Genomic DNA, 20,043 nt, shown 5'->3' with positions numbered 1-20,043 from the left:
CTGCAGTACCTCTCCTTCACCACCGGGGGTGAAGCAGCCGGTGGTGAAGGAGCTGCACAGAGCTGCCAGGGTGTCCTGCATGGGGTGGGAGGTGTTGTTCATCAGGGATGACAGCTTGGCCATCACCCTCCTGTCTCCCACCACCTCCACCGTATCCAGTGGACACCCAGCACACTGCTGGCCTTCCTGACAAGCTTGTTCAGTCTCTTCTTGTCTGCTGCTGAGATGCTGCTGCTCCAGCAGACCACTGCATAAAAGATGGCTGATGCCACCACGGAGTTGAAAAAGGTCTTCAGGAGTGCTCCCTGCACTCCAAAGGACCTCAGTCTCCTCAGCAGATAGAGTCTGCTCTGACCCTTTTTATACAGTGCATTTGAATGATTAGTCCAGTTTATTGTTCAGGTGAACACCCAGGTACTTATAAGATTTCACAATCTCAATGTCCTGTCCCTGGATGTTCACTGGTTCCGGAGGACAGTGTTTACCCCGGTGGAAGTCCACCACCAGCTCTTTGGTTTCACCAGAGTTGATCTGGAGGGTTCCGCCGGCACCATCCTATGAAGTCCTGGTTCAGTTCTCTGTATTCCCTCTCATCGCCGGCGGAGATGAGGCCGACGAGCAGAGTCATCAGAGAACTTTGCAGGTGGCAGGTAGCAGAGTTATATGTGAAGTCTGATGTGTAGATGGAGAAGAGGAATGGAGCCAGAACGGTTCCTTGTGGGGCCCCCGTGCTGCAGGACACCAGGTCTGACTCACACTCCCTTATCCTCACATACTGTGGACGGTTGGTGAGGTAGTCCAGGATCCACAGTGAGGTGGTGGTCCACCCCGGTCTGCTCCAGCTTGTCCCTCAGAAGCAAAGGCTGGATGGTGTTGAAGGCACTGGAGAAGTCGAAGAACATGACTCTCACAGTGCTTCCAGCCTTTTCCAGGTGAGAAAGGCATCTTTGTAGCAGGTAGATGACAGCGTCATCCACCCCGATGCCAGGTTGGTAGGCGAACTGAAGAGGGTCCAAAGATGAGATCACCAGGGGGCGGAGGTGTTAGTACATTTATACATAAGTAAAAGTACAACAGGATTAGGAGCTAAACGTATTTGAGGTATCAAAAGTAGAAGTACTACTACTACTACTATTCACTTCTGTCAGAAATGTGTGTTCTTTGGTCCTGTCTTTTGTAGTTTCATCGTACTGTATACTTCTAATTGATACCGAACACCAACAGGATTCAAATAAGTACTTTTACTTTTTATACTGCAACTAAATGCATAGTATCTGTGTCATGTGGTGTTACCATGTTTATGTAAAAGATTAGAATACATTAGAAAATACTAAGTCCTGATTCAGTATGTTGTGAGTGTCAACATGTACTTTATTTCAGGCTTTGTTTATTGGAGATTAAATTATTAATATGTTATTATTCATAATATTCACATGTGTATGTGTTTATATAGATACACACATGGGGCTTACCGTGGGGGCGGGGCTTACACAGTGGGGGTGGGGCTTACAGTGGGGGCGGGGCTTACAGTGGGGGGTGGGGCTTACAGTGGGGGCGGGGCGTACAGGGGGCGGGGTGGGGCTTACAGTGGGGGTGGGGCTTACAGTGGGGGCGGGGCTTACAGGGGGGGGCTTACAGTGGTCAGTCTGCATCTGGAAACTGAACACTCACAGAGAGAGACAGCTGCTCGGCTCGGAGCTGGAGACTCACCTGAGCCCGAAACCCACGGAACGCACAGGTGCCCGAAACCCACGGAACGCACAGGTGAGTGTGTGTGTGTGTGTGTGTGTGTGAAAGTACTAATACCTCACTATGTGTGTGTGTGTGTGTGTGTGTGTGTGTGTGTGTGTGTGTGTGTGTGTGTGTGTGTCTGTGTTCCAGTAAAAGTACTAATACAAACTGTTCTTATCGAAAAAAAATACACTATATACTCTGTTCCAGTAAAAGTACTAATACACTATGATAATACTCTGTTATAGTAAAAGTACTAATACACTATGATAATACTCTGTTATAGTAAAAGTACTAATACACTATGATAATACTCTGTTATAGTAAAAGTACTAATACACTATGATAATACTCTGTTATAGTAAAAGTACTAATACCACACAGTAAAAATACTCCTTCTTTTATATAAATTATCATAAAAAAAGAAGTTTCAGATTTGTAGTTTTTTGGAAAATGTTCACCTGTTATCAATACAGTTGATTTATTTTCAACCGATCAATAAAATGCCTTGAATGTTAACAGTACTGTTAGAAGTACTAGTAGTAAAAGTATCAATACATCAATGTAACATTTGTTTATATTTGTTCAATATGAATATTGAATCAGATGATCATGAATCAGGTGATTCAGGCAGAAAGATGTTTAAATCAATAAAACTTTATTCGTACAGCTGACTGATACACCAATAAACACAGGACGAGTCAAACAATGAATGAATGTATAATGTCAATAAGGTTAAAGAAGTGAGTAAAAGTAAAGAGTTTAAAGAAAGTAATGAAAAATAAATGATTATAGAGAGAGATTATGAAATGAAATGTAAACAGAGATCTGTCGTTTATTGATGGTGATTTACATTGTGTTTCATTTTCTCAGACACTGAATCTGATCAATCAATCAATCAATCAATCAATCAATCAATCAATCAATCAATCAATCACATTAAATCAATGGGGAATGAAGTTTAATGCAGAACGCTGTTGTAGACTTCGGCTTCACATGTAAATAAATAAAAGTTAAATAGAAACATGTTTGAGGAGATAAGACTGAATGAAGGGCGTCACCTGATCACCCTGCAGCCAATCAGAGCTCTGCCAGCTCCACACCTCTGATGACATCACTGAGGAGAATGCCAACAAATCCTCCAGACTCACATATTCATACTAGTTTCTTATTATTCGTTGCTTTGGTTTAGTTTGGTTCCTCTTTTCTAAGATGTATCTGTGTTTCTGTCTGTTCCATCGGCAAGAGGGGGAGGAAGGAGGTGAGGAAGGATGAGGAGGAGAGGGGAGGAGAGGGAGGACAGCGCCGAACTCATCGCCATGGAAACCGAGCCGGAGAAAGACTACGGCAGCATCACCACGGTAACAGAGTGTGGCATGATCAATAACTCACTGATCAACTGTTGGAAAATGATTAAAAGAAAACAGTAGAAGGATTGATAAACATGTGAAGTGGAGTTCCTCAGGGTAGCGTCCTGGAGCCTCTGTTCTTATTTTACCTGAAGCATGGAAACATTTTAGAAAATCATATTTTCTGTCATTTTAAACCCTGAAATACTGAATTAGATTTGTCAACATTTATTCCATAATGAAGCAACTGTCTTGTGCAGCAGTCAGTAGTTTAAAAAATATATATTTATGAGTAAAAATGGCCCCCATGAAGTTCTCTATAATTATTATACTATTCAGATTGTTTAACATTTAGTTCATTTGATAAGCTGTTCCATTATATTTCAGCTATTTGAACTTGTTATAACTCACTAATCTAAACGTCTCAGAACGTTGTCTCTGTTTTCTAAATGCAACGAGATTAAAACTTTATTCAGTCCCTGCAGATGAAGCGTTAACATTTATTTCTCCAACATGGAGGACGAAATACAGGATTAAATCTTCTCCACATCGTCAGGAAACAAAGACTGAATCCTTCAGTTCATTTAGTACTTTATAAGCCTCAACAGTCACAATTAGATCAAACTAAAACTCTTGTAAATACTGTGTTTTTACAGTAATTACAGAATATAAAATCACCCAACGTGCCTAGAGTCCTCAAATGATCTTTGTTGCTTCGTCTCCCAGCTGTCAAAAGAGAAGAACACAACTTCTGGAGCTGATAGAAGGTTTATTCAGAGATGATCTTCAGTGTTTGAACCTCTCAGCTCACTTTTTAATGATGTTTGTTTTAGTGTTGCTGAAGCCGGAAACGGGAAGTGAGACAGAGCGGCTCCACAGTTTGTCACTGACTGAGTGACGATTGGTCGGTTCCTTTTCTCCGCCTCGTGTTTGTCTTCAGTCTCGTTAACGACAAAGCAAACAATTAAATATCAGCAAGTCAAATCTGCCCTCGTTAAGAGGATGGATCTCAAAGTGTGTGGTGTTGAGGCATGACGGGGGGGGGTCAAATGTTTTGACGGCAGAACAGTAAACACATCCCGCTTCTACAAAAGAGAGCTCCACACATTATTCAGAGTGTTTTTACTTCCTGTTCTCTCATCTAGAAGTCAGTGTGTTTTCTGATGTGTTTCTGGTTAACGAGGTCTGTGTTCAACACAGCGTTCAGTTCTCTGATATAAAATAGGTCAGTGAACGCCCCAAAACAAATCAAAGTTCCCATAAAGCTCTTGATGAAACATGAATTGTGATCACGCTGTTTGATTATGTTCTCTTCTGGTTGTTGCTGGTGAACATGGAGGTTAAACGTGTTTACCTGTGCTGAATGACTCTGTTGTTATTTCCCAGAATGCACCTGTTCAGCGTCCTGAAAGGAACGTCTTCAGTGACGGGTCGACTCGAGTAGGTGAGTAAAAGAAGCGCTCTGTAGAGTCAATAACAGCTGAGAGGACAGAGGGACGTTAGTTATTAAAGAGTTTCATGGATTAAGAAACTCTTCTGCTGATTACATTCTGACGTAGAGAGCATTTAGGTCACATGATTGATCAGCTGTATTTACTAGATATAAATCCATATTGTCTTCTTCTCTGGACAACATGAAACATGACCGACACCAGCTGACATGAAGAACGACTCAAACTAGTTCTTTTAAAACGTGTGACTTTTGTTTCTGGTTCACAACCTCCACTTCTTCTTCTACTCTGTTTAAATGGTGGACTACATGTGACCTCAGATTGCTGTAGCTGAGTGTACTTTCTATTTTCATGTGTAAATAATGCTCTCTGGGGGTTTAGGAATAACTGACATGTCAACAATCTTGTTTTGTTTTACATAATCCAGTTTGTTTTATGTGTAAACAGCTTTGACCAGTTAGTGTCCACAAACCATCACTGATAGGATCCACGGCTATGCTGCTTTGAATGCTGTGCTCCTATTGGACAGATTTTGTGTTGGTGTGGGAGGAGCCTCTGAGCTCAGAGAAGGACGATAGCAAAGGTGTTAACCCCGCCCACAAGAGGTGGAGGACGGTGTTTCTGAACAAACTGAGAGGCTCCGGACTGCTGCAGGAGCAGGTGAGTAAAACAAACACACCACAGGTCAAACATCTCCTCTCTGAACAAACAAGAGTGTTTAAACAGTGAACACTGTCGAACGGATGCTTCTGTTATTAATCAAATGACACATTTACCTAAGTAAACATATCAGTAATGAAGTCCTAAATATAAAATCACTCGTATAAAAGTACAGAAGTATTAAAGTACCCATGAGTATAAGTACACATTATGTATCGACCCTCTACATGTTCTGTGACTGAATTATTGGATCATTATTCAGAAGTACTGTTAAAGCACTACTAGCTAGCTAATTCCACCATGCTTTAACGCTACACTGGTTACAGGAAAAGAGCCGACCAATGTTCTCACATATTGGTAAAAAGCAATGTGGCTTCAAAATGTACTTCAAGTTTCAAAAGTGAAAGTATTAATTTGGAAGAAAGCCCCCTGTTAGTGTTTTGTATCATTGTCATTTTTTTATGATGTGTAAATATGTGAGCATTACTTCAAATTCAAAAGCTCATCTTATCTGATTTATATACGGTTGGGTAGTTATAAAAACTAAAAAGTTCAAAATACTATTGAAATGTGCAAGTAAAGTAAAAGCACCCGTAAAGTTGTACATAGGTACTGTACTTTTCAAAATATACCTAAATACTTTCCACCACTGATGGTGGTTGTATATAAGTGTGTTTTGGTCGTGTAGCTGTGATAAGAAACATAATGAAGAGAGAACGGCAGTGGGACCAGAGAGGAGCCCTGTGGAACTCCACCAGAGATGTAAACACTGAAGGATGAAGATTTAGACCCGTTTCTTTGTGTCTCTACAGAAGGAGGTCCTGGAGGCCAAGACAAAGATCTGTTTTGTCCTCCTCAGTGCTCCGTGGAGCGTCCTCTGTTACTACGCTGAGGAGATCAGCCTCAGAGTCCCTCTGCAGGTAAAACACAGGAGTTCATATGTTTATGTGATCCTGATTTTAACCATTTAACACCCTCACATCCTCTGTCCTTACACCCTCACATCCTCTGTCCTTACACCCTCACCTCCTCTGTCCTTAGTCCCTCACATCCTCTGTCCTTACACCCTCACATCCTCTGTCCTTACACCCTCACCCTCCTCTGTCCTTAGTCCCACATCCTCACATCCCTCTGTCCTTACACCCTCACATCCTCTGTCCTTAGACCCTCACATCCTCTGTCCTTACACCTGTCCTTACACCCTCACCTCCTCTGTCCTTACACCCTCCTCTGTCCTTAGACCCTCACATCCTCTGTCCTTACACCCTCACATCTCTGTCCTTATCCTCTGTCCTTAGTCCCTCTGTCCTTACATCCTCTGTCCTTAGACCTTCACATCCTCTGTCCTTAGACCCTCACATCCTCTGTCCTTACACCCTCACATCCTCTGTCCTTACACCCTCACCCTCTGTCCTTACACCCTCATCCTCTGTCCTTACACCCTCACATCCTCTGTCCTTACACCCTCACATCCTCTGTCCTTACACCCTCTGTCCTTACATCCTCTGTCTGTCCTTACACCCTCACATCCTCTGTCCTTAGTCCTTACCCCTCACATCTGTCCTCTGTCCTTACACCCTCCTCCATCCTCTGTCCTTAGTCCATCCTCTGTCCTTAGTCCCTCACATCCTCTGTCCTTAGTCCCATCCTCTGTCCTTAGTCCCTCACATCCTCTGTCCTTAGTCCCTCACATCCTCTGTCCTTAGTCCCTCACATCCTCTGTCCTTAGACCCTAAAGGGGTCAGGACCCTCCCTGAGCCGGTCCTTGTGTTATCACAGTGTGTCCTCAGTGTGTCCTCAGTGTGTCCTCTGTCCTCTCCAGGTGGTCACGGCTCCGATCACTAACTGGTCCTCTCGAGTCTTCTCCCGTCTGTCCCTCCCTAACCCTCTGTCTCAGGACGTCCCCAGACCTCCACCTGACTTCTACAGCTGTCAGTTCAGGACCAGCAAGCTGCAGAGGTGAAGACATCAACAGCAGACCGACCGTTTTTATGTATTTACTCAATATTTGTTTCTGTGGAGTTCATCTCCACTAGAAAGGTCTCATTAATGTGTGCTGGATCATTGAAAAGTGCTGAAGCCAATAAAACTAGCTTTTACATTTTTCCTTCCTTGTTGATTTTTGGGTGCTTTCCTGTTCATCCAATGCAGTGATGATCTGAGACCCGAACTTTGATGAGGCCTTTACACAGCGGTGCTATGAGAAATAAATGACACCAAAAAATAGAAAATATTATATGTCTCCAACTATTATTTGTGAAAGGTGAGAACCTGATGAGTGGATCTGGTCTGCACTGCCCGATGTCATATAAACATCGAAGCAACTAAACCAGCACTAACCTGATTGGACGATGCCTTTATTGCTTTTATGCACCGAAAAACTAAGTCGCTTTTTTGCTACGTATTATTTGCATGTTGTGTGAAAAAAAGAAGCTGTTTGGAACAATATATCGACCTGAAAATGAATTCCACGATTATCCGAGAAAAAGAGAAAACGACAAGCAAACAATCACTGCATGTCTTGTGAAGTGGAGAAAGCTGAAAGCAGCTGAAGCGTCAGTCCAATAATAAATCCAGTCTGTTTCCTGTTTTCTGTCTGCAGGTTTCTGGGCAGTAACAACAAAGAGACGTTCTTCAAGACGACTCAAAGACACCAGGTGGTGAGTCTGAACTCAACACCTCAACATCTCTGATGTATAGTTTTAAATATATATATATATATATATATAGTTAGCCATAAGTAGGCGTGATGTCAGACCATGTCCAGGTACCTGCTGCTGACCCCCCCCCACCTAAACCATCAATAATGCCTCTAAGTCCCTTTAAAGTGCACACATGGAGCCCCGACACCCAGAGAACAAACAGCACTTCTGTGTCAGTTGGTTAAACATCACTTTATTTTGGTAAATGCACCGCGTGATAACAATAAAAACTGGTTCTTGAAACTAGATCTGACAAAGAGTGTGTGTGAGATAAAGATAAAGCTGCTCTACTTGATCTTCTAGCATATTGGTGCAACATTCTGCACAAACAGAAATATAGAATTCTATTTGGCCATTTGTATTTTTTAACAAACAGTCCATTAGTTGAAAAACAACATTTTCTCAAACAGCTCATGAGTGTAATCCATTTATTCAATTATGTCTTGTTTGGGTTCTGGATCATGGCCACTGACGTTCCAGCGTAAGTATAAACTCTGTTAAAGTCAAATAGTTGTTATAAAAGGGCAAAATTAGAGCTGGGTATTCAGGACACATTCAGCTCATCATTTGGTCAAAAGTATCCCACAATCCATTGCACATCAGTGACTTGTTTAATGGTACTTTTAGTTGACTACTACCTCAAGGATTCATCTTAAACTTTGTTCTTTTCTGTCAACATGTTTCCCTCCTGAACAAATCATTTAGAAATATATTTACCTCTGCTCTTATGCTGACGACACTCAACTTTATCTACACATGTAATCTTAGTTTAAAGACCCTCATATTATATATTTACTTCTGCAGCTCATGAGTGTCATCCATTTATTCAATTACGTCACTCATAAATAAAGAATGGAGGATTTTATTTTGTCAAAAATTCAAAATCAAAAATGTGTGTTTGGACCATGCAGCCATATTTTCGACCCTCCATTAAGTTATTTCAATCAATCTGGAAAACACAAATAAAGAAAAGACATGAGAACTTTTTTTCTTTTTTTCTTTAAGGTTTTAAAAATATATTCAACTTTTATTTCAGACACATGGGTCCATACAAAACAGAAAAAACTAAAACAACAACAAATAAATACAATACAATATGAGAACACGAATAGTCATTGCAGTACAAAAGTCACCGATGGTTAAAAGACATAAAGTGACTGTCGCCCACTTTAAACCCAGTACTAAAATGTGTTTTAGGTGATCTGATTAAAGTGAAAGTACCCATGCAAATGCACCTAAAATGCATTGAGGGCCGATTGTGATGCGATCAGGTAAACTGAATGGTCCAACTGTTTAAGTTTAAGTTAGGTTTTCAATCCACTTTAAACAACTATATGTTGGAAATGCGTAAACAGGAGCGACTGACGTTTGGTTATCAGATCTCAATGTGTACACTAGAGGCACATATTAATATCATATTTACATACAATCTTAAATGCACTTTAATGCACCGTGTAAAGGTGGTCAGTGTTTTTCTGTTTACGTCCTGAAGCGTGTAATCAAACAACGGGACAACCTACATCATAAAAGTCTTATTTCAGTTTTTCTGTTATTTTGTAATGTAATGTGTTTCTCCTCTGTGCATTTAGACATTACGAAATTGAAATGACAATGAAAATTAAGATCACTTTTAAGACAATTCTAGAGATTCAAGATTTCAGATGAGAAATCCAAACCAAAAATATTCAAAAAAATGGAAAACAGAAATGAGACTTGGTTTCTGTGGTGCTATTTAGATTAGATGTGAAAAAAGAAAGAAACAAAAAACACAGACACTAAAAAAAATAAACTTTAAATATATTTATATTTTTTAATTTTTACTGCTTGAATAAAATGACCAAATGAACAAAAATACACAGGCCAACAAAAATAATGTTTCATTGATCTGATGAGCAAAAAAACAGATTTCGAAAAAGTGAATCTCTCCAACTTCTCCTCATCTCTGCTTTATCAATAACACAATAATACCATGAGCGGGTATTATTCATGTGTTTTCATCTGTCAGTCTTGTAAAGTAAACTGGAGAAATCCAAACATCACATCCTGGCTCTGACTGAACAGAGTTTATAGAGTCTGGATGGAGGCGTGGCCTCACAGGCGGCTCTGATTGGCTCAGAGTGGTGGACCTATTGACCTCTCAGATTCCAGGATGTTTCAGTCAGCAGACGGATGCTGCAGCAGCGACGCCTCCTCCTCAAACACCATCTATAAACATGCACACATCCTCATATACTCATATACACATTCACAAGAACAAACTATGAACCTTCATAAACACTCAGGAGACCACAACTAAGATTCCCATCAGCATTTATTCTAAAACTTAATATACACAAAAACTAACTGGACTGTTCTGCAGGTTGATCGTGATTTCAGTGAAGCTTATTGCACAAAGTACACAAGAATACAAATAACACAGTTATTATTAAATATTTGCAGCTATATCATAACTTTATCAACATCGACATGTAGAACTTCATGTTGGAAAATAAAAGAATAACATTTTGTATAATTGGTCTGTAATTTCCTTTTAATTTCCTTAGAATAACTCATAATTGTATTTAAAAACATTTTCCAAAAATGTTATCAAGCAGCTAATTACAATAATTCTGCAAATCCTGAAACATATTACCTCAAAAACTACATGAAACTTCTCTTTTAACTAGCTTTGTATACTTTTCTAGTACAATTTAGCAAAATGGTGACGAATTAAACCTAAATTGTAAAAGCATCTCACATTTATACTAAATAGTCCTTAGATTTTTTCTTCATTAAAATTAGAAACAATCTCATAGAAAAGACAGAAAGATAGAAATATGACATCAATAAATTGTGGAGTTCCTCAGGGAAGCGTCCTGGAGCGTCTGTTCTTTTTATTGAACCCTAGAGAGATTTAAAGGGACACTCCAACATTTATGTAAATCCTCTTGCTCCCTATCCTCTCCAGAATCAGATGAGAAGATTTGTAATCAGTTTCATGTCTGAGATGTGTCCAGGATGTTGTTAGCCTAGCTTAGCAAACAGACTGAAAACAGGGGTAAACTGCTACAGTGACTTTCAATGAGTCACAGAGGCCAGTTGACCAGAAGCTAGACTGGTAGTGACATCAGGATCAGAGGGATGTTAGTTTTAGTCCAGGGTGCGTCCCTGCAGTGACTGTGTCCCGTCCCCTCCAGCTGTATGAGATCCTGGCCAGGACGACGTACGGCTCGGTGAAAAGAGGGGAGGTGGGAATCGATCGACTACTGAGTGAGCAGGTCTTCACTGCTGCCTACCCGCTGCATGAGGTGAGCTCTTAACCCTGACCTTTAACCCCTCCCCAAACCCTTACCTTAGTTTTAACCACTCTCCTTGACATTGTTTGACCCCTCCAGGCCTAACCAGCATCCTTTAAACATCTTGTTTTAAGTTATTTTAAGGTTGTGTTACACCACTTTTTATCCTATTTCAAAGTCACTGTGTTAACATTACAAAAGACAGGACTATGTGATGTAAGATGTTATAAAGAGGCCATCTGATAAAACCCTAACATTTAAAGTTGTAACAATTCATATTTGACTCTCTTTTTAACCAAAATGATGACTCTGATAACAGCAGAAGAGCTGTCCAAACTGAACACCACCCTCATATTCTCCTTTTATGCTTTGTTTTACAGGGTGGTTTCCAGCTGCCGAAGCCACCGGTGCCCCTCCAGTGTTTACATCTGAGAGAGATCCTGTATTCGTACTGGGCCACGTGGTCCAACTGGCAACACTACCAACCTCTGGATCACATCAGGGAATACTTTGGGGAGAAGATAGCGCTTTACTTTGCCTGGCTCGGTAACTATAGCAACTACAGTAGTAACTAACCACTGCTAACTGATTCTCCACCGTTGGTTTCAACAGTGTAACTGTGTCTGACTGCAGGTTTCTACACCGGCTGGCTGTTGCCAGCGTCTCTTGTTGGGACTGTGATCTTCTTGTTTGGGTTCTGGATCATGGCCACTGACGTTCCAGCGTAAGTATAAACTCTGTTTGACTCAAATAGTCTGTTATAAAAGGCCAAAATTAGAGCTGGGTATTCAGGACACATTCAGCTCATCATTTGGTCAAAAGTATCCCACAATCCATTGCGCATCAGTGACTTGTTTAATGGTACTTTTAGTTGACTACTACCTCAAGGATTCATCTTAAACTTTGTTCTTTTCTGTCAACATTTTCCCTCCTGAACAAATCATTTAGAAATATATTTACCTCTGCTCTTATGCTGACGACACTCAACTTTATCTACACATGTAATCTTAATCTTATCTTAAAGACCCTCACAGATCTTCTGCATGGTATCAAGAGATAAACACTTGTTATATAACTATTTATTGTTAACTGTGTGTGTGTGTGTGTGTGTGTGTGTGTGTGTGTGTGTGTGTGTGTGTGTGTGTGTGTGTGTGTGTGTGCGTGTGTGCAGGAAGGAGTTGTGTGACAGTGGAGACGGCTTCACCATGTGTCCTCTCTGTAACATCTGCACCCACTGGAACTACTCCAGCATCTGTGTCACCTTCAAGGTACCTGTCTGTCCACCTGTCTGTCCACCTGTGTGTCCACCTGTCTGTCCACCTGTCTGTCCACCTGTGTGTCCACCTGTCTGTCCACCTGTCTGTCCACCTGTCTGTCCACCTGTCTGTCCACCTGTTTAAACAGTTGAGTGCAACGATACTATGAATGTGTAGTTCAGCGCCGGTCTGCTTTGCCTCCAGTGTAGCTGCTTGCTTGTTTCCTCGAGAACCTTCACATTTGACATTTAAACGTGTCTTTATATTGACCTGTTTGCGTTCTGTGTGAACACACAGTTAGTCCACCTGTCTGTCTGAATCTCTGTCTGTCTGTCTCTGCAGGCCGGTATCATGTTTGATAACGGAGGAACAGTGTTTTTTAGTGTCTTTATGTCTCTGTGGGCCGTCACCTTTCTGGAGTATTGGAAGAGGACTTGTTCAACTCTGTCTCACCGCTGGGACTGCTCCGAGTTCCAGGACATCGAGGTACCTGTCTCACACTACATCTGTCTCACCTGACAAAATGTTTGTTGGGAGTTTGTGACTGTCGTCCATCTGTCCTCCACAGGAGCGACCTCGTCCAGAGTTCACGGCCATGGCGCCGATGACCATGAGGAACCCGGTGACGGGAGCAGAGGAACCTTACTTCCCTCATAAGAAACGACTCAACAGAACTCTAACTGGCTGCATGGTCATCGTCCTCATGGTGAGCAACCCTGACCTTTGAACCTGGACCTCTGACCGTTTCCATCCAGTGGAGGTGATGATGTGAAGCAACGATTGGGAGTTACTGACTTCAAAGATAGAGTTCCTACTTAAGAGACAGACTTATGTTTGCTGTTTGAACCTATAATAAGGAAACAAGAGCTATTAAATAGATGTGTCAGCCAATTGTGAAGTCACAGTTATCTGACTGGTCCATACACTGGCCAATCACGGTTTCTGATGAAGCAGTTTAAGACCTTGCGAAACAATACACTCATACAGGTTATGTTCAGGAAGTAAAAGGAAGTTGTAACTGATGGTTCAAAGCTCTATCTTCAGATGGGGGTTCACTCAAATGTTATTTAACATGTTGAGCCACTCACAACGATGGAAAAATAGGAAACTTACAGTGTACTATATTAAGTTCAATGTCAACGCACATGAACAAAGACATGATAATTAGCTACATTAGTCAGTCTTCTTATGATGAATCAGGAAAGAAACCGATGGTTTCTGAATAGAAACCAAGTACGAAAAAACATGAAACCACTTTCAGTTTGCTCAACAGTTTTCGTTAGATGTGTTCATTCAGCCAGCCAATAGATGTCTTTCACTGAATGCCCATACAACTGTGTCAAACAGGTGATGTAGTGATTGTTGAACTAATAGAAGAACTCCACTTCCCATTATCACGTCACAAGGTTTACTTCCTGTGTGCAGGTTTTCATGGTGCTGATGTTCCTCATGGCCATCATTCTGTACCGATCCATCCTCACAGTCGTCATCTACAAGTCTGGCAGCTTCTTAACCGGCTCCGTGAGTTCCACACAACACAGCCAGTGTTTCCTTAAAGGTTCTCCAGACCGTATTCAGAGCGTTTCTAGTGCCTCCACACGTCTCTAGGAATCTAACAATGCTAACAGCAGTAACAGTAACAGATCCATGTCATTATTAGACAGATGGTTTGTTTAAAGACAAAAAAAAGGAGACCGGTGTTCATGTCCCAAAGTTACTTTGGAGTTACGTCCATTCCGTACTTCTTTTACGTTGTTTACATTTAACCTAGTTTACATTCTTATCTCAAGCCCAACCATGATGTTTCCTCATTAACCTAACTTAAATGACTGTAATGTAATGTAATGTAATGTAATGTAACTGGTTTATTGCCTAAACCTAGCATTTGTTTCTATTGAATTCACAACGTTAACCTTTATACCTTTAAATCTAGTAAAAGAACAGAGGCTCCAGGACGCTTCCCTTAGGGACTCCTCAACTAATGGACTTCACATTTCTGTTATTGTTTTATAACCTCCCTGATTTTAAAATGTGTGTGTGTGTGTGTGTGTGTGTGTGTGTGTGTGTGTGTGTGTGTGTGTGTGTGTGTGTGTGTGTGTGTGTGTGTGTGTGTGTGTGTGTGTGTGTGTGTGTGTGTGTGTGTGTGTGGCAGGCCGGGAGGGTAGCCAGTATTTCAGGATCCGTGTTGAACCTGTTGGTCATCCTCATGTTGTCCAGAGTTTACACCTCACTGGCCCACATACTCACCCGCTGGGGTGAGTCACACCTTCTTTCTCACCCTCCTTATCCTCAGTTTTAGTCTTAGACTTTTGACAAAAATACATTTTACTGATATTTTTGTTTTTTTCATTGAAAAACTATTGGAAAAAAACTGTTAAAGTTGTTATTGAGATATATATTTCAGTTTATCTGTTTGGTGAGTTTCTGGCACTGTTTTCGATTTAGGTTTTATTTTAATCATTTAACAAGTTGATTAACCCAGTGTTAAGAAAGAAAACAAGGAACCTGAATTTATCCACATTCTCTTCTTATTGTCTCTAATTTGTTCTGAATTTTTTTTAAACAGTCACTGAACATGTTACAGTGAGTGAAGTAAGATAAAACGGTATCTAATTGGACAAAAACATTTGTGTGAGGTTTGATAATAGTTGAGAAATTAAAAACCTAAAAGAAACGTTCTGGGAAAATGATGCTTTCAAGGATTCAAGAATTGTTATAGCAGGAGATGCACAGTGATAAAGTGACAAACGTAGGAGACAAAAGAAACAGAAAGGTATCAACAAAAGTCTAGAGGTTTAAATGAACCAGCGTCAGTTCATTGAGCTGATCCGCCGTCTTAAAGGGACAGTGTGAAGTGTTAACTGATATCCTGTGTTGAGGTTACAGTTTACTACTGACCGTGTAGTATTATTGGTGTACACGTACACAGTCAGATGATGTTGTTGTGTTGTTTCTGTCAGAGATGCATCGCACTCAGTCTAAATATGAAGACATGTTCATCCTCAAAGTCTTCGTCTTCCAGTTCGTCAACTTCTACTCGTCTCCGGTTTACATCGCCTTCTTTAAAGGAAGGTGAGCAGCGCTCCGACCAATCAGAACGAGGCTCACGCTTCATCACCAGAGGCCTTCGTTCTCTCTATCAGTCCCTTTTTACTTCTATCTTTCTCTGTTTTGGTTTCATTGCTTCCCTTCAGTTTGATTCTGTGTCTTTCTTCTTCTCTGTATTCATTTAGTGAATCTTATTGGACTTTCAGTTAAAATGTTCAGAATAAAACCAATCAAATGAAAACCTAACGTCAGCGTGTTGACTTTTGTCAGCTGGTTTGTGAACTTTGTATTGAAGTAAAAGCCTGTCTGTCTGTTTGTTTGTGTTCAGGTTCGTCGGTTACCCTGGAAACTACAACACTCTGTTTGGAGTCCGCAACGAAGACGTGAGTCTGTCACATGGTGGTACTGATGAAGACCATGATGATGGTTATTTCCTACATAAACAGATGGAGAAATGTGTGCTTCAGTGTTTTGCTCAAGAACACGTCAACGTGGTGAGAGGAGTCACAAGGTTGGCGGTTCGATCCCTGTATCCTCCTGTCCACGTGTCCACATGTCCTTGAATGAGACACAGTGCTCCTCTTCACTGTTTACACCTGTATGAACATGACCCTACTAATAAAGTTTAATTATGATGCTTTTAATTGTATTCACAAAATATAAACAAACCAGATATTATCTTGAGAAAACGAGACGAAAACGTTTTGTAATTATATCTTCAGTAACTAATCATTATGTTATTAACGAGTGTTAACATCTGTATGTGTGTTTGTGTCTCACAGTGTGGAGCAGGTGGATGTCTCATTGAACTGGCTCAGGAGCTGCTGGTCATCATGGTGGGAAAACAGCTGATCAACAACGCCCAGGAGTTCATCGTCCCGTAAAACAAGCACACAGACTAAACCAGATCATTACTTCTGTTAACGAGATGCTAACTGCTAACAACATGATATAATAAAGCAGTGTCTGATCATATACATAACTTGTTTAATAAAACGTACACAACTCTTTTCTAACTGATGTGATGGCTCACTATCTGGCAGGAAGTTGAAGTGCTGGTGGCAGAAGAGGAAGCAAAGTCATCGACTGAAGGAGGTGAAGGAGGAGGGAGGAGAGGAGGAGAGGAGGGAGGTGAAGCAGGAGGAAGAGGAGGAGGTTCCTCCCTGGGAGACGGACTACCAGCTGCTGGTCTGTGAGGGACTCTTCAGCGAGTACCTGGAGATGGGTGAGTCCTGTTCTGTTGGATTTATCCTCCTGGTGCTGCCGGGGCGGGTGGGGTTAACACAGAGTTCCTCCTCTTCGTCCTCCTCAGTGATCCAGTTTGGATTCATCACCATCTTCGTGGCGGCGTGTCCTCTGGCTCCTCTCTTCGCTCTCATCAACAACTGGGTGGAGATCCGTCTGGACGCTCAGAAGTTTGTGACGGAGTATCGGCGCCCGGTTGGCGAGCGGGCTCAGGACATCGGGATCTGGTTCCCCATCCTGCAGGTCATCACCCACGTGGCCGTCCTCAGCAACGTACGCCTCTCTGTGTTCCTATTGGTCCGTCTTCTGAACGCTGTTTTTGTTTGAGGGTCAATCAGCAGCCAATAGAATCTGACCTTCTCCATCAGCAGCCAATAGAATCTGACCTTCTCCATCAGCAGCCAATAGAATCTGACCTTCTCCTCCCCGTTGTCTTCAGGCGTTCCTCATCGCGTTCACCTCGTCCTTCCTACCGAGGCTCTACTACGGCTACACCAGAGACCTCACGCTGAGCGGGTTCATCAACTTCACCCTGGCAACGTCACCGCGCAACTACAGCCAGCAACACACACCCTGCAGGTAGGCAACATCACTGCAACACACACCCTGCAGGTAGGCAACATCACTGCAACACACACCCTGCAGGTAGGCAACATCACTGCAACACACACCCTGCAGGTAGGCAACATCACCACGCAACTGTAGCCAGCAACAAACACCCTGCATGTAGGCAACATCACTGCAACTAAAACCCGCAACACACAGTCTGCAAGTAGGCACTGTCACTTCAACTACAGCCAGCAACAAACACTGCAGGTCCACGTAGCCTTTCTGTTGCTGATGTTGCTGATGTTGCTGATGTTGCTGATGTTGCTGATGTTGCGTTGTCCTGCAGATATTGGGGTTTGAGGGATGCAGACGGCGATTACCTCCCGGAGTATTTTCATCTTCTCGCCATCCGACTGGCGTTTGTCATTGTGTTTGAGGTCAGTGACTCAGGAGAACATCAGGAGAACATCAGGAGAACATCAGGAGAACATGAATGTATTGAAAACATCTGAGCCTTCCTCTCTCTTCCTCAGCATGTGGTGTTCTCCATCGGCCGTCTGATCGACCTGATGGTGCCTGACGTCCCTGAGGAGGTGGAGATGAAGATGAAGAGGGAGCACTACATGGCCAAACAGGCTCTGGCTGAGAACCAGGTACCAGAACTCGGATCCCCGGGATCAGAATGAGCTCATCTCTGGCTTAATGAAGCTCTAGTTTGTTCTGACTTAAGTTAGAGTCCACTGTGTTTTGTGCTTCCAGTCTTTGGGGAAAACCATAATTCCTGGTGAGGAGGAAGTCCTGCCCAGCGGTCCGGTATCCAGACCTTTTGGACCACCACAGAGCGACTCCCCTCCACCAAACCTGAAGGTGATCCCGGAGGGAACCAGCACACCAGGCAGCTCCTGAAAAACGTCCACATTATCTAGAGACCCATCTTCTCCTTTAGATCCACCTCTCTGAGACCTCAACAAGATCTTTAAAAACTGGTTCCCTACAGGTCCAGATCTACAAGACTCCTGCTAGGTACCTAGAGGAACCACCAGACCTGCCACACCTCTGTTGGACCTTATAAGATCTATAATCATCTAAGAGTTGTGTTGTAGAGTCCTACCTGTAAGATATCTGCAGATCTTTACGAAACTTCCAAGACTTCTGGTGACTAGTAGTCCTCTTGAATACCTATGTTGAATACACTTCCTGTAAGTCGCTTTGGATAAAAGCGTCTGCTAAATGACTGTAATGTAATGTAATGTGATGTGTTAAAGCTGCATTCTCTCTGCTGTCCACCAGGGGGCGACTCCTCTGGTTGTATAGAAGTCTATGAGAAAATGACTCTACTTCTCTCTTGATTTATTCCCTCAGTAAACATTGTAAACATGAGTTTATGGTCTCAATCTCTAGTTTCAAGTCTTCTTCAATACAGCATGATGTTCATTTAGTAAATGATGCTCCATTTAGAGTCAAACAGACCATAAAGCAGGGGATGATTACGTGTTTACACTGTCTTATACTTCAACAGTTTTAAGACAAAATGAGACTTTCTTGACGTGCAAGATTATATTTTAAAAAGACAAACATCAAATGTGTAATTCATGGCTCAATTCAAACGGGATCAAATATTAAAGGTCACTTGACTACCGTACATATTTATTATGAAATAATGTCCCATAATGATCCAGAGGAGCTTCACCTCTCCAGATACATTTACAGCCTACAAGAGCTTCATGTAAAGAGTCAGACTTTACAGAATGGAGCCACTGAGCAACTAGTTTGTTTTAAATGATATATAAATCTATATATCTATAATGATTTTATTTATTCATAAGTACTTCTTCTTCTCATTAACAGCTTGTTGGAAACTCAATGCTCTGTGATTTGGAAGATTTGTATTAACTTATTAATAATCTTGAATAATTTGTGTAACAGCAGTGATTGAAACTATTTTTTGCATTTAACTTCATGTTAAAAATGAAATGATAATTATTTGTCTTAATTAATCCTCTTAGCGTCTTTTGTTAATACACATTGTTGTTTATTAATCATGGACCGTTATGGTTTGCATACATGTCTCTCAGTATGCACTTTGTGTTAATGAAACGTTTCTTCTTCTTTGTTTTTCACTGGTTGACTCCAGATGTTTAAGGTTCATGCCGCCACCTACTGGAGCCCAGCCTCATTATAATAATGAAATAATGTGTAACATCATGACTTAAAAGAGAGAGTTATATTCTAGGTATTAAACCTGTTTCATTTATTATCTCTGTCTGTGTGATGATAACAATGTCTGTATGGTTGTTTCACTCTTTATGTCTTTAATTGAACAGGTTCTATTCAGTGGTTAGGGTTATTATTTATGAAATCTGCTTCAGTACGTTTATCTGACACTGTATAGAATCCTCTATGTCCCATCCCAACATGTATGACTTCTATTACTGCTTAAGAATGAAATAACAATCAACACTTAAAATGATGAAGGCACTTGCAAATGACAATGTAGTACAAAATGTAGACCAGACCTCTTTACTTAAGGTTCCATCAAACTTTTTGTTTTTAGGAAGATCTTCAGTCGATAATAATGAGAATGAATATGACACAAAAACTAAATCATACCCTCTAAAATAGAAACAAATCTGGGTTGAATAGACATCAAACACTATTACTAAGCTTGTTCGCTTACTGACAGACCTTTGAATTTCCTGCCAAGACGTCATTATTCCTGGTTGAATTATTTACTTCTGACCTCCCAAAGAAATTGTCTAAAAATATCATAATTTTAT

The 20,043-nt window shown here is 41.4% G+C and overlaps 1 protein-coding gene across 1 annotated transcript; it reads left to right on the top strand.

Moving 5' to 3' along the window:
- Nucleotides 1-3,002: 3,002 nt before the first annotated feature.
- Nucleotides 3,003-18,172, top strand: ano7 (anoctamin 7). The gene is made up of 23 exons (XM_054599058.1): nucleotides 3,003-3,092; nucleotides 4,467-4,524; nucleotides 5,061-5,191; nucleotides 6,004-6,111; nucleotides 7,014-7,150; nucleotides 7,794-7,851; nucleotides 11,070-11,180; nucleotides 11,549-11,714; nucleotides 11,802-11,892; nucleotides 12,340-12,436; nucleotides 12,767-12,910; nucleotides 12,993-13,130; nucleotides 13,850-13,945; nucleotides 14,577-14,679; nucleotides 15,385-15,496; nucleotides 15,801-15,855; nucleotides 16,255-16,352; nucleotides 16,516-16,697; nucleotides 16,785-16,990; nucleotides 17,157-17,296; nucleotides 17,613-17,703; nucleotides 17,800-17,919; nucleotides 18,026-18,172. Exons 1-23 carry the CDS (start codon nucleotides 3,003-3,005, stop codon nucleotides 18,170-18,172), a joined length of 2,679 nt encoding a protein of 892 aa, XP_054455033.1.
- Nucleotides 18,173-20,043: the final 1,871 nt, after the last annotated feature.

This window comes from Anoplopoma fimbria, chromosome 1 (genome assembly GCF_027596085.1).
Source record: "Anoplopoma fimbria isolate UVic2021 breed Golden Eagle Sablefish chromosome 1, Afim_UVic_2022, whole genome shotgun sequence".
NCBI lineage: Eukaryota > Metazoa > Chordata > Actinopteri > Perciformes > Anoplopomatidae > Anoplopoma > Anoplopoma fimbria.
The sequence above is the reverse complement of the archived record's forward strand: the minus strand, read 5'-3'. Positions and strand labels throughout refer to the sequence as shown.

Bases quoted from the DNA above. Each gene is read 5' to 3' on its own strand.
- ano7 (XM_054599058.1), top strand. From the start codon at position 3,003: ATGAGGAGGAGAGGGGAGGAGAGGGAGGACAGCGCCGAACTCATCGCC. The intron at 5,192-6,003 runs GTGAGTAAAACA...GTGTCTCTACAG, and splicing joins CCGGACTGCTGCAGGAGCAG to AAGGAGGTCCTGGAGGCCAA. The intron at 7,151-7,793 runs GTGAAGACATCA...TTCTGTCTGCAG, and splicing joins AGGACCAGCAAGCTGCAGAG to GTTTCTGGGCAGTAACAACA.